This window comes from Lactuca serriola, chromosome 7, assembly GCF_051521515.1.
Source record: "Lactuca serriola cultivar US96UC23 chromosome 7, Lser_US96UC23_V15, whole genome shotgun sequence".
Classification (NCBI taxonomy): domain Eukaryota; kingdom Viridiplantae; phylum Streptophyta; class Magnoliopsida; order Asterales; family Asteraceae; genus Lactuca; species Lactuca serriola.
This window is the reverse complement of record NC_136414.1, coordinates 11,609,637-11,624,043: the sequence shown is the minus strand read 5'-3', so window position 1 is coordinate 11,624,043 and position 14,407 is coordinate 11,609,637. Positions and strand designations below refer to the sequence as shown.

The 14,407-nt window shown below is 33.9% G+C and overlaps 1 protein-coding gene across 1 annotated transcript; it reads left to right on the top strand.

The window, feature by feature from the left end:
* The first annotated feature begins 260 nt into the window (after positions 1-260).
* Positions 261-1,876, top strand: LOC145063621 (zinc finger protein ZAT9-like). Its single transcript, XM_079011220.1, has 2 exons — positions 261-1,469; positions 1,669-1,876. Exon 1 carries the CDS (start codon positions 380-382, stop codon positions 1,448-1,450), a length of 1,071 nt encoding a protein of 356 aa, XP_078867346.1. The 5' UTR covers positions 261-379; the 3' UTR covers positions 1,451-1,469; positions 1,669-1,876.
* The last annotated feature ends 12,531 nt before the right edge of the window (positions 1,877-14,407 follow it).

The window sequence follows — 14,407 nt, the reverse complement described above, 5'->3', positions numbered from 1 at the left end:
AGGTAAAATGGTCATATTAACAAATGTATTGGTTGAATAGTAAGATTTAACAATCGAGAGATCTACCGTGCAAGAAAATAAAACTATAAGGACCAACTGTGAACAAAAATAAAATCATAAAGACCAACCATATCGATTTTTTAAAACTGAGACCAAAACTAGAAATTAGTGTCAATTAAAGGGATCAAAACTGTAGTTTACTCTTTGTTTAATTAATGGTTTTTTGTAGTTTTGTAAATTACTCTTGGTAAAGGGATGCTTGTCACCTACTCCTTTAAGTTTCAACACACTCTCTTTACTTAAACTTCATACAAACCCATAAACCACATATACTTTTTAGAGTGAGAAACGTATCCTTGTAGAGAGAGAAACGGAAACAATGGAGAAACACAACTGCAAGCTCTGCTTAAAGAGCTTTGCAAATGGAAGAGCTTTGGGCGGCCATATGAGATCTCACATGCTCAATCTTTACGTAACTCCCAAACCACCACTACCCTCCTCGCCGCCATCTTCATCGACGGAGGAAGATGAGGACGACGGGGATGACAATCTTTATGGGTTGAGGGAGAATCCTAAGAAGAGTTTGCAGTTAGGCGATCCAGATTTTGCATTCCCCGGAGCACTTACAGTTACACTCACCACCACCGCCGCAGGCGGTGGCGGTGTAGTTGGTGGTAGTTCAGTGGTTCTGCAGGACAGGGAGAGCGAAACGGAGACTTCAAAAAAAGCAATTGTCCGAAGACGATCAAAACGGATTCGAAGACAGGAGACTTCATGGTTGGGTGATCAACAGCATTTTCATGAACTTACTCGTAACAAAAATCAGAATCAATGGCAATATCTGAAGAAATCAAAGATCTTTAAACCGTGTCCGAAGACAGCTGAATCGTCAACCCCGGAGCCGGTAAGTTCAATCTCCGATACTTCACCGGAAGAAGATGTAGCCTACTGTTTAATGATGTTATCAAGAGATAAATGGTCAGATGAAGAAGAAGATCGAGAACATGAAGAATCAGACAATGAATCGGAATCCGATAGAGAGATTATTAACGTGAAACGAACTCCGACGAGGACGAAGTACAGATGCGAGACATGTAACAAAGTTTTCCGATCGTATCAAGCACTTGGTGGGCACAGAGCAAGTCATAAAAAAATCAAACAGAGTCATCATGACAACATTCATCAAACACAAAATGTCGCCATGGAAGATAAAATCCATGAATGCCCTGTGTGTTTCAAAGTGTTTGCTTCCGGCCAAGCTCTCGGCGGTCACAAAAGATCACATGTTACAGCTTCATCTGCTTCCATGGCTGCCGCTAAACCAGTTGCAAAACAGAGCATTAATCTGATTGATCTTAATCTCCCTGCTCCAATTGATGAAGAAGATGATGAAATGAGTCAAATTGAGGTCTCTGTGGTTTCCGATGGTGAATTTGTCATAACCCATTAATGGAAATATCGCATTAAAGGTAAAGTTTTTGTTTTTATGAATCTTATGGACAAATAGTCAAATGGGATTCTAATTTTAGCTTCAAATTTAACAAATTTCCGACTCTAATTCCAGAGTCTTCACCAAAATTTTGTTAATCTGCTACTGTTACAGCTTTATTAAAAGACATGTAATTAATGGCGAAATCCTTTACCCAGAGCTTAAATTTATAAATGCAGAATAACCTTTATATCGAATCTTGTACGTTACGAATTGGAACTTGTACATTTCACTGGTTTTGTCTTGAGAACATTGCATGTTTGACCAAGAGTTAAGTTGCACCCCAACGTCAACATCGTGGGTTTCTTTAGCTGTTTGTACTGTACAACATGTATATGCATGTAAAGATTTTGGACCAAAAGGTTAAAGTTCAAGTTGTTTCATTAATGTGCATTTAAGCCCTTGTAGTTTCTTCAATATACATTAACATTCCCAATAAATGTTGTAGGCAAGTATAGACTTCAGTTCACTGCATTTTAAAACTGGTAAGTTACATTTAACTCCTTGTAGTATCTTTAAGTTGACATGTTAGTCCCCGTAGTAAGTATCCTATATATATATATATATATATATATATATATATATATATATATATATATATATATATATATATATATATATATACCACTGATTTTCAAACTTGAGAACTCCAACTTTAAAATTGAGTTTGGTTTCTCATACGTTTTTAAATAACTTTGTAAATGACAATATTATTCAACATTTATGACATTTTGACCTTAATTTAATATGAGAGGGGAGTTACATGTGGTTTGTATGGAATAGTTTTTAGATATATACATAAATTAATGTATCTTTAAATTTTATCGTAATTTACTATTTGATAAATCACAAAAATATTTCTAATTTTTAATAAATTACTTCCTATAATTTAATAAGGAAAAATGACTTATTAGGGTAATTATCTTTCTCATTTTGTTCACATTTAGATTTTTTTTATATATTGTTAAATGTGTTCACATATTATCATTGTCACCGGTTATCTTATGTAATAATGATAACATATGAATAAATTTTATAAATTAAATGGTCAAAAGTTTACAAAAAACAAAAATTACCTAAATATGAATAAAACGAAAAGTTAATCATTCTGAAAATTCATTTCCCTCATTTTTTATAACGATTTTATTTTTCATATTTGTTTGTGTTATTTTTCCAAACTCTATTTTTAAAGTATCTAGAATGATTGATTATTTATCCTATTTATAGTCTTTTGATTTGACAAATCAATTTTTTACTAATTTATTTTTAGCAAAAACTTATTATAATAAATATTAATTAAATATTAATCAATTCTAAACATTATTTTTTAATTAATAAATATGTTTTTTTGTGAAAAAAGTTATATTGCCTCCTATATATATATATATATATATATATATATATATATATATATATATATATATATATATATATATTGATTTTAAGCATATCAAATAAAAAAAATATTACATAACAAATAAAAGAATAAAAAAACTATATAATCTTAATGTTTTAAAGAAGTTGCCTAAACATGAACAAGACGGAAAGATAATTACGGTCACAAGTCATTTTCCCATTTAATAATAAACTAGCTTAGATTGTGGGGTGTCGTCGTAACACCCTAACTAGCGGTAATCCTCCACGACACATTTTACTGACGGAGAGCACCACACCGCTCCCTCTTTTTTAGCTGTGGTGGAAGTTCACTGGTAGCAAAAATCATATTTGTGTAAATTTTATCGGCGGCAATCTAAATCACCACATCATTATCATTTTTAAATATTGTAAAATTTTTAAAAATGTCTCTTTCAATGTGAGAATTGGTAAAAAAAAAAATTTAACACCCTTTAGCCTTAAAATAAAAGTTAGGCCACAACCTTAGTTTGAGGTTGGGACGTTGGGTTTAAAAAGGTGGCTAAATATGCAATGGAACCCCAAAAATGATTTTCTTGATTTTAATTTCAAATATGTGTACAATTATAATAGGGTTTAATCAAAGTTACTAAAATAACAATACTTTAACGTGACCTTTAGAGTATATATATATATATATATATATATATATATATATATATATATATATATATATATATATATATATATATATATTAGTTTATAACATGTGAGAACCACGGTTATAAAATTAATTAAACTTTTATAATAATATTTATAATTATTAATCAATTATTTTAAATAAGTCATTTTAAATAAATTATTAATTAAAAGATATATCAAACTTTTAAAGTTATTATAACTTCAAATTTAACATATAATTAAAAAATATAAATTTGAATTTTGAAATCAGTTGCCTAATGTATCTACATGACACATGTCATAATATTAATGAGGAGTTGTATTAGAATGACATTTGCCAAAAATAAAATAAAATTATTCATTTATTAGAATATATATATATATATATATATATATATATATATATATATATATATATATATAGGGTGAGGTTCAATAGAGAACCATAATTAACCAAGGAACCAATGAATCAATCTTTTTCTTGACTTTTAGAACTTATTTTTTATCAAAAAAAAAATAAAAATAAAAATACAGAAATTCATAACTTTTTATCCCTTTTCCAATGACATCAAATTCGATAAATTTTTTTTTGTCAAATTCACAATGTGAATCTAAATTCACATAGTGAATCCGAAAAATATATTTAACATTCACAATGTTAAGTTATGAATTTAGATATTTTTAATTTTTTTTCGATAAAAAATAAGTTCTATAACTTGAAAAAAAATATTTGGTTCCTTGGTAAAACAATAATTATAGTTTTATATTGAACTTTTCCATACATATATATATATATATATATATATATATATATATATATATATATATATATATATGGTTAGGTTCATGTGAGACGGCCTAATTTTGTGAGACTGTGAGACGCATTTTTTTTTTAAAATTTTTTTAGTTAATTCAAGTTCCGAAAATAATATTTAAAAAGAGAATTTTTGGATTTTTCCATTTATTTTGCATCTTAAAATTATTTTTTAGAATATGTACAGTGTAATATTCTATTAGAATGTTTCATGTATTTTTCAAAAAAAAAATAGAATTTTATTTATTTATTTTTTATTTTTTTAATTAATTCAAGTTCCGAAAATAATATTTAAAAAAAGAATTTTTATATTTTTCCATTTATTTTTCATTTTAAAATTATTTTTTCGAATATGTCAGTGTAATATTCTATTAGAATATTTCACGTATTCTTAAAAAAAGGGATTTTTTATTTTTTATTTATTTTTTTAGTTAATTCAAGTTCCAAAAATAATATTTAAAAAAAGAATTTTTGGATTTTTCCATTTATTTTGGATTTTAAAATTATTTTTAGATTTGGTCTCACGGTCTCACAAAATTAGAATAGTCTCAAATGAAACTGAACCTATATATATATATATATATATATATATATATATATATATATATATATATATATATATATATATATATATATATATATATTCCTATTAAACCATTTTTTTTTACATTTTAGAAAATGACCATGATATTCAATAGAGAAATTAAATATATTCCTACGTTTTCTTTCTAATTATCTTCCTACCCATATGAAATTGTGACAAATGTCATATTTAGATAAAACCAATGATATTTTAAGATACTTGTCATCAAATTCAAATAGGTAGGAAGACAATTGTTATCCATTTTGGACACGCTATTCGGATTTGGAGTCATAATCTCGGATTTTAGAGTAGGACGATTCTATAAATTCTTCCTCTCAACTAATTAACAGCAATTTTATTTAAATATAATTACAAAAATCCAACAATGATAATCTTATACTATCTTGTAAGGGGTGAAATAGTCCAGATGCTCACTTCCATTTAGAATCCACCAAAGTTCCACTTAACACTTGTAGTAATTTTGTTTTGTTCTGCGTGCTCTAAGTTTTGTAAGCATTTTATAATATAGTGATTATTAACCGGATAATAAAACAAAAACGTGTTTGCCATTTTAATTTCTTTATTTAAAAAGTAAAAAAGAAGTAATAAAATTAACAGGTGTTTAAAAACACACAAAACGTATAGTTTATTTATAAAAATGGCAAAAAAGCTGTAATAGGTCGGGTGCAATGGTGGGACACACGCTTTCCTTATATTAGTTTTTGGTTGGGTGTTATGCTCTTTAATAAACTCTCATAGCCGACAATTATAATTTATGTATGACCGCTTTGATTAATATTTGATTTTCAACAGTTAAAATTTGAAGACATAAAACGGTCTTAATCATTGCATTAAATGTTTCTGGTTAGTATTTTGAGTAAATTGCAAAAGTCGTGCATATGTTTATATAATAGACTTTTAAATCACATCACTATGAAAGTCTTGATTTCGACTCGATTTAGCCACTAAACGTCATGTTAAATTAGATCCTAAAATATGAACTTTTGTTTGTTTTGGCCATTGCAACCTTCTCCACCGGTTAATCGGTTATCGATTCACTGCCTACGTGACATCTTATGTGGTTTAATTGGGTCTCAGTTAATGTCGTTTAAACGGTAACAACTAGTGAATCGATGTCGATTTGCACATTGGTAACTGACAACGATGTCTAATCAAGATTATCACCTTTCTCCCCATTTTTTTACTTGCATACATACCCACTTCTCCATCAAAACATTCCCACTGCAAACATATGAACCATAAAATAAAAATAAAAAAAAACCCTTCCGGGAGCGATGAGTGTTGAGGCAAAAGGGAAACCTGAATTTGCCATTCATATAAACTACTGTGACATCCCCAAAATCTCGGCCAAAAAAGACCGATTTTCATTTATGCTTTTTAAAATATTTTCAGAGTAAATCCTTTTGATTTGAAAGAGTTGCGGAATTTGTTCCCAAAAACAAAACGTGATAAAACAATGTTTACCAAAGCATTTCATAAAAGAAATGTATTTTCATTATAATCAAAACTCGGGGTGTCATGTTCCGATACAGACCCATAAGCATAAACGATAACATTACAAGTCATTCAACAATATATACATATACAGACTTGTAAACAAAACAACTAATGGTTCATCCATCTCATGCCCTTGCGCCACTTCCTGTAATACAAATAAAACTGAGTGGGTCATGCTTGGAAGCCTGGTGAGCATATAGGGTTTTCAACCCACAATAAATAATCATATTTAATTTTCACCAACCAACAATAACCCAATTACCTATTCCCGTTATTCTCACTTTAATGTTCCTAAGACAACTAACATAAGGGACCTAGTCTAAGAATATTTCATCGGGGCGACAACACATGCTTCGGGGGTACCTCAGCAATATAAGTCAAATAAGACAACCATGAGGGGGATGGAGTACAACGAATGAACACCCAAGTTCATTAACACCTACAGGTGGCGAACCTGATAATGTTCCACAAGACTATCTAGAAAAGTATGTGGTCGTCATCTAAACTCCGCTAGATGACTAAATCAAACAACAACGAGGCCTCTCATCTGTTTATTACACACACCAACTATCTACCCATGTTCTACCCAACATATTAGTAGATAAAAATATACATTTTATACATAGATGAAAACCTGTATAGCATGCTTTAATACATATTTCACATAACAGATGAGGCACACACACACATAACACATATCTCATAGAGAATAAATCATATCTATGAGTTAGAAGAAAGTGAATACACATTCACACTTATAAACAACAATATACTTAATACACTCAAACCATACTTGTATTATTATCGTGTTTATGAAAGGTAGTATACACTCACATAACCACAAAATTATACACATAATACGTATTCCGTATAAAATACTTCATAATTATGCGTTAGAAGAAAGTAACTACACACTCACTTGATCAGAAGATGATTGGACAGCACTACGACTTGCAGAAGTAGTAATCCACAGCAGATCTGGAAGATCTCTACAAAAATCGAACTTCTCGCGGGCAGAGCTTCGGCTCGGGAACCGCATTTCTCGGCATCTTCGGGATCTCGGGACTTGCTTCGGGGCTCGGGAATATTACCGGGGCTTCGGGATGGCTTCGGGGGTTTACGCGCAGAGCTTCGACACAAAAACGAGGAGAAATGAGCAATTATGCCCGGACCCCTCGCATCCTATTTATAGGAGGCTGGAGCCTCAGAGTACGCGGGGCGTACAGACGTACGCGTCCGAATTCGTCACTGCATGCGTCATCCGAAGCCACTTGCTGCGAGTGTCGACACCTTCGGAGTACGCGGGGCGTACACGAGTACGCGGGGCGTACTTCGGATGAGTCCGATGACTCGTCCTCGGATAATACCGGATTTTTCAATTAAATTTAAATACAAAATATTTAATAAACTTCGGAAATTCATATCTTCTTCATACGAACTCCGTTTTCAACGTTCTTTATATCCACGCGAAGGTGAGACTACGCTCTATAAATTTTGTTTAGACTTCGTTGGCTAATTTTGACTTTATTTTTATTATTTATTTTTAATAGGCCGGGACATAAACTTTCGTTATAAATTCATAACTTCTTCGTTGGACGTCCGTTCTCGCCTAACTTTTTATCGCTTCGATACCAACAATGAGATCTTCGATTCTCATTTAGATTGTTTCGGCTAAAAACCGCTCGATCTCAAATCGAGTATTTCAGGCTGCATACCGCTAAGCCGAAACTTCGATAAATCATAACTTCCTCATACGAAGTCAGATTTGGGCATTCTATATATATTCGGAAACCTCGTTTCAACTATTAATCAAAGATATTAAGTTTATTTTACACTTAAATTTTGACGCTTATTTTTTTATTCTTAATTAATCAAACCACATAATTAAGCAATTAAGCACAAAACACATAATACTCAAATAATACAATCTTATTATTTCAAAACGGATTACAAAGGTTAACCTAGACCATTACATTGCTAAAAATGGCAAGCCCAGAAACACAGGCGTTACAACTACCATGGTGTGTTTGTGCCAAATCCTCTAAAGTAAGAAAATGGAGACAGTTAGAGAATACCACAATTCGAATATGAGACACTTAACTACGACATATTCAAGATTGGACTGAAGGAAGTTATCAAATATCGAGGCGATTATGTGTATTATCTTCTTTTTGGTTTATAGATTACGACATGTTAGTGCCATGCTGCATTAGCGACGATGTTATTGCCCTCCTACATTGGAAAGGCTATACATGATAAAGAAGAAAGTACTTAGATTCACTAGAAATTATTGCCCTACTCCATTAGAGAAGATGGATGAATCCAAAGTTGCCTAAAGGTAGTTATTTAACCTACGTAATCAGTAAACCTATACATTTTCATTAATTTACAAACTTTTACATGGTTATGATTCCAAACATACATTTTGATGTGGTGCCTAGTGGACTAAACATTTTTGAGGTTAGAAATGAGATTATGGCTTACACAGTGAACTTGAGTAAGATGAGGTGTTCCTATAGGCAGTGGGATTTGAATGGCATTGAACGTGCTTATTTTATGGCAACGTTGTATTCTCAATGGGGACCCTTTAACCTATATTAGCTTAAGGTTTAGTAAGACAATATACCTGAAATCTTATGAAGTGTAAACCATACCTATAAATAGTAGTGACTTGTGGCCTACAACCAATCACCACATTCCTTTGCCACTAAAAAATAGGAGGATTCCATGTAGGACTCAAATAAAGAGGATGAGGGACCCTACTGAGGATGCATGCCATTACATGCACAACCAGGGTGGGAAGAAGAAGATCAGGACACAACCTTATGGAGATGATGGGAAAATTAGACTTAGTGTAACGTTCCAAAAATACCGAGTAAAAATTTCATTTTTAATAAGTCAAAACCATTCATTCATTAACCCAAAAGACAATCATAGTAAAAGTATTCTCAAAACATCAGAGTAAAATCAGAAACAATCAAGGCAAAATAAATCTTCAGGGGATGTAGTATGATCAAGTCGAGCCCTTCCTTTTGAAACCAGAAGTACCTGAAAACATTTTAAACATAAACCGTAAGCACAAGGCTTAGTGAGTTCCCAAAAATACCACATACAACACATCACACTAATCAGCTAATGGTTATCAGCAAACTCTGGAGACTATCACCCATCCCAATGGGCTAACAGCACACCCGGTGGATTAACAGATTACCCCACAACCCACAGGTTATCAGCAACCCTGGGGACTATCAGTAGTCTTATGGACTTACAACAGTCGACGAGTTATCAGTAACTCATTTCACATATAACAAAAATCAACAAATAAGACCCAACTGGTCTACATGCATATAACAGCACACATGCAAGTATAGTGAGAAGACTCACTTGAACTATTCACAAAATCCCAACAGCTACCTCAACAACAGAACATCCAACCCAAGCTCCCTAAGGTCAAACCGAAACCAATTCTCAGTCAAATGCTTAATTCTACCCAAGTTTAACCAAAAGTCAAATTGGTCAGAAAGTCAACGGTCAAAGCTAGGGCCAAAATTGCCAACTGCATCCCTCCACATTGTGGCCTTCCTTGGCCATGTCGTGGGCACAAAATGCCAAAACAGTCGCCGATTCCCCAATCTCCACGTCATGGCAGCCTAAGGCCTCGTCATGGGGACTGGTCTAAACAGCTCAAACGAGCTTAATCCATTTTCTTCCGATTTCAAGAGCTCCAAATCTCAGATTTGGTCCTTTCCAAGGTCTTAATGGATAAAGTTTCTAACTTTATCCATTAGGAAGGCCCAAACCACCAAGATGTATACTTTAAGTCTCAAAGGGACCAAAAAATCCATCCTTCTTAACTTAATCCATTAAGTCTATGTCTCCCACTTTTATATCTGAATCAACAAGATGTCTAGATGGATTAAGTTTCCAACTTTATCCATAATAATTCCACAATCTTCCAAGATCTAAACTTTAATACACAAAAATAACCTAAATGACCAAGATAACTTTCATGCCTAAAAGGGGAGGAAAAAAATCATAACTTTTCTAGTCCATGGGGTCCAAGAAACATTCCAAATTGATCACAAGATGTTGGATTCCACTCAGCTCCAAGATCACCCATAAAATGGACCAAAAGTGCCAACAACCCTCCCCCCCTAAATGACAAGTTCTAAAGAACTAGATAGCAAGATTGGAACTTTATACTTACAATAATCTAGAAATGTAGTGCCTTTGATTGATCCAAGATTGAAGCATCAGTTTTTGCAACCCAAAAGAACCTTATTGATCTTTAAGCTTCTTCAAAATATCATAAAAACATCCAAAAGAGGAGAGAGGAAAGGGAAGAAGCTCAAATCATGAAGGTGGAGGCTAGGGTTTCTCCCAAGGGGTCCTAGAGGTGGTGGAGGCTGATAAAATGACCAAAAAGGTGGAAGCTTATGCTGAAATACTTTGAAAACCCTAAAATCACAGGTTTAGGTATGAATGATCGTCGTTCCATGGAAACGCTTCGCCGTGTTATGGCAACCGTCGTTCCGTGGCAATTCTCGACGTGTCGTGGGGACGATTTTCCCCCAAATCCACCTCAACTTCAAACAATCATAACTTCTTCTTTTAAGCTTCGCTTTCAGCGATCTTTATATCCACGAAAAGGTATTGACGAGCCCCACACTTCTATCTAGTTACTTCTAGCTTAGCACATGTCAAACTAAAAACCATAATCCATGCAAGAAGCCTAACAAATAACTTTTCCCATTTTACCCTTTGGCTTCGAAATACAAAGAAAGGGCTTAGATTACATAATCAGTATTATCAACATCCAATAAGGTCTTAATCCTATTTCCTTGAAGTCCAAGTCCTTTACTCGATCCATTTATTATCCATAATCCCAATTTTTTTTTTCTTGAAATAAGATGTTACACTTAGTAAGGCTGGGAAAAAGTTCAAGTGTGACATCTATAAAGAGGTTGGCTACCACAAATTATCAGGAAAGTTTAATGCACATGACCAACGAAAACCAATAAGATTTTGAGGAATGGGTAATAATTTCAAAGATATGAGTGAAGGACCATATCAGTTACTGTCCCATTATAATTTGAACTTATTTTTTCCTATTGTTTACTATGGTATTAAAAGAAACTATTTATTGCAGGGAGGTGATGAAATAACATAATGAGGTAGTTTTCTATATGTTAATATGGTGGATAATAACTCTTGGACTTGCATGAAAATGTGAGTAGTATCCATGAGGTTGAAGTGGACCATGTGCAAGTGATTAATGGTGGTGGTGATGTTGAAGTGACACCTAAGATCCATATAGTGACTAAAGGCCAATCATAGAAGAAGTAGAGAGAAAATCAATCGATCATTAAAAAGAGAGGAATGTTTTAAAAGGATCATAAAGGCACAACTCAAGGTAAGGAGAAGTGGACCTAGTGCAACATCAACAATACCAATGTATTTAGAGTAGGGGAAATAATGTTTAGGAATGGTCCATATGTAATTATTATGTAGTTAGACACAAGGGTAGGGTTAAAAACATTTAATCTATATTTTTGTAAAACTGGATGTAACACCCGATTCAAAGTACTTTTCAATTTAGACCATTTTTAATGTTTTGCAGAATTGGTCCCTAAGGGGGTGGAATTGCCAAATTTAGGAAAGTCGGAGTATGTTGGGCGTACTAGTGCAATTCAGGATCGCAGGTCTTAACCACATACACAGGGTGTACGTACAGTACGCATGGCATATGTGGGTGTTGGGTCGTGTTTTGTTATGTATTGCGTCGATTGGGCTCGCAAGTTAGTCCAGTTTTGTAACTCCGGTTTGGGCCTATCCAACCGTGAGCTTGATAGGGTTTATTATAAATATAGGTGCTTGCATGCATCTTAGGTTAACGACTGAAACGATAGTAACAAAAGAATAGACCGATCAGAGTAGTTTCATTATCGTTCTGTAACCCTAAGTCCTCTACAGCGGAAGTTCTTAGTCGAGCTCTGTTGAGGATTGTTTGAATCAATCATTCGACATATTGTGATTCAACTTTGTCTTGTTTATTGTTTATATTCTTCGCACTACCTGTTATAAAGATCTAATCGATCTTCAAGTTTATTTAATTTCTTATCAATTGGTATCAGAGCAGGAGGCTGTGTAATTCATACACATCTTTTCTGTGAAAAAGGTTGCGATTAGGGTTATTCCGCATTAATCAATATTTATTGAGCCGTCATCCCATAATTGACGTAACTCAACATTTATTTATTTTGCCCTAATTTAATACATTACAAGTCTGATCTTTTAAACAGGTTATTCGATCAAGCATGGACGAGTCACAATCAAATCCAATTAACATCTCGAACAGCATTGGATCAACGACGAAGATTCCCATCCTTTACACCCAGGATTATGAAGTCTGGGCACATCACTTTGAAGATTATGTTATAGGATCTGAGGACAACGGATACCTCATCTGGGAAGCAATCGTATCTGGACCATTCGCCCATTCAGCAACTTCAAGAATTATTAAAACTCAGAAGGAGTATAATGTTCTTTTGAAAGACGTTAAAGATATTGCTCAAGACGAAAAAGATAAATTTCAGTGCAATATTAAAGCATTGAGATTAATCAGATTCGCTCTTCAATCTGACACTTTCAGGTTGGTGAGTTCATGCACAACTGTCAAAGAAATATGGGATAGGCTACGAGAATTGTATTCTACGGACGAGGATCTTGAGCATTCCATTCAAACCTTGCTACTATCCGAGTTTGGTGAAGTCAAGCAGGGTCCCGAAGAAACAGTGACTCAAACGTTCGATCACTTCAATCATCTTCTTAGCAAGATGATCAAACATGGCATTGAAAGGAAGTTGATTGAACAAAAGGTTATGTTTTTAAACGGACTTAGATCTGAGTGGAGAGCGGTTGTGTCCACAGTTAAAGCGCATGAGCAATTTAAATCTTACTCTTTGGAGAAACTGGTAGGCATTCTGAAATCTCAAGAAAATATCGTGTTATAGGAGAAAAATGTGGTTTCAAGCTTGGGTTCATTGGCCCTTCTGTCCAAAAGCAAAGCTGTGATGGAAGATGAAGACCTCAACCTAGAGGATTATGACCTTACCTCTGAAGACTATGCAATGATGGTGTCAAACCCAAAAAGGTTCATCAAGAAAAGGTTCCCCACCAATAAGAACCGAAATTGGCCGGGAAGTTATAGTTCTGAAAAGGTCAGAGATGAACCGAAGGCAGAAGAATCAAAGAAGGAACCGAAGGCTGAAGGAGATTCGGGGGTGAGCTGCTATTATTGTGGAGGAAAGAACCACTATGCAAAAGATTGTGTCCTCAAGAAAATGGCAGAAAAGGATGAGGAGAAAGATGAAGAAGCTTTGTTACTGAAAAAGCTGGATGAGATCAGGAAGAAGAAAGTTGTCACTAACCCTTCAATGAATGCTTTAATTGTGCAGGGTTCGGCAGCAGATGATGAGTTCGGAGGCGTGGAGGTCTGGTCAACCGACTCTGAGGATGATGAAGTAAGGAAGCCTTCTCATGGAAAAGCTTATGTGGGAAAGATGAGGGTAGCGGTGGAAAATGCTTGATGGTTTCTGATGTATCTCAGATGAGGGGATACAACACAGATGGTGGGAATGAAGACACAAAGGAGAAAGAGGACTTGTGCTTCACAACAAAACCGCTCAGCGTGCAGTTCAACGAGCTTGATGAACTGATCAAGAAGGTACAATCCGTTTTTGTTTCATTCAAAGTCCCACAATGTTCATACGAAAAGGAATTAAAAAATGTGAATTCAAGAATCTCTCATCTAGACAGTAGCTTAACTCAAACTCGGGTCACCAATTCTATCCTAACTGACCAAATAAGCAGGGTGTCTTCAAAAAGTGAGGAGCGGAGGATGTGGATCGAGCTGAAAGAGTCGGAATTAATCAAAAACAAGGACGAAAACATTTATTTACAAAGAGAC

Coding starts and splice junctions, on each gene's coding strand:
- LOC145063621 (XM_079011220.1), top strand. CDS start 380: ATGGAGAAACACAACTGCAAGCTCTGCTTAAAGAGCTTTGCAAATGGA.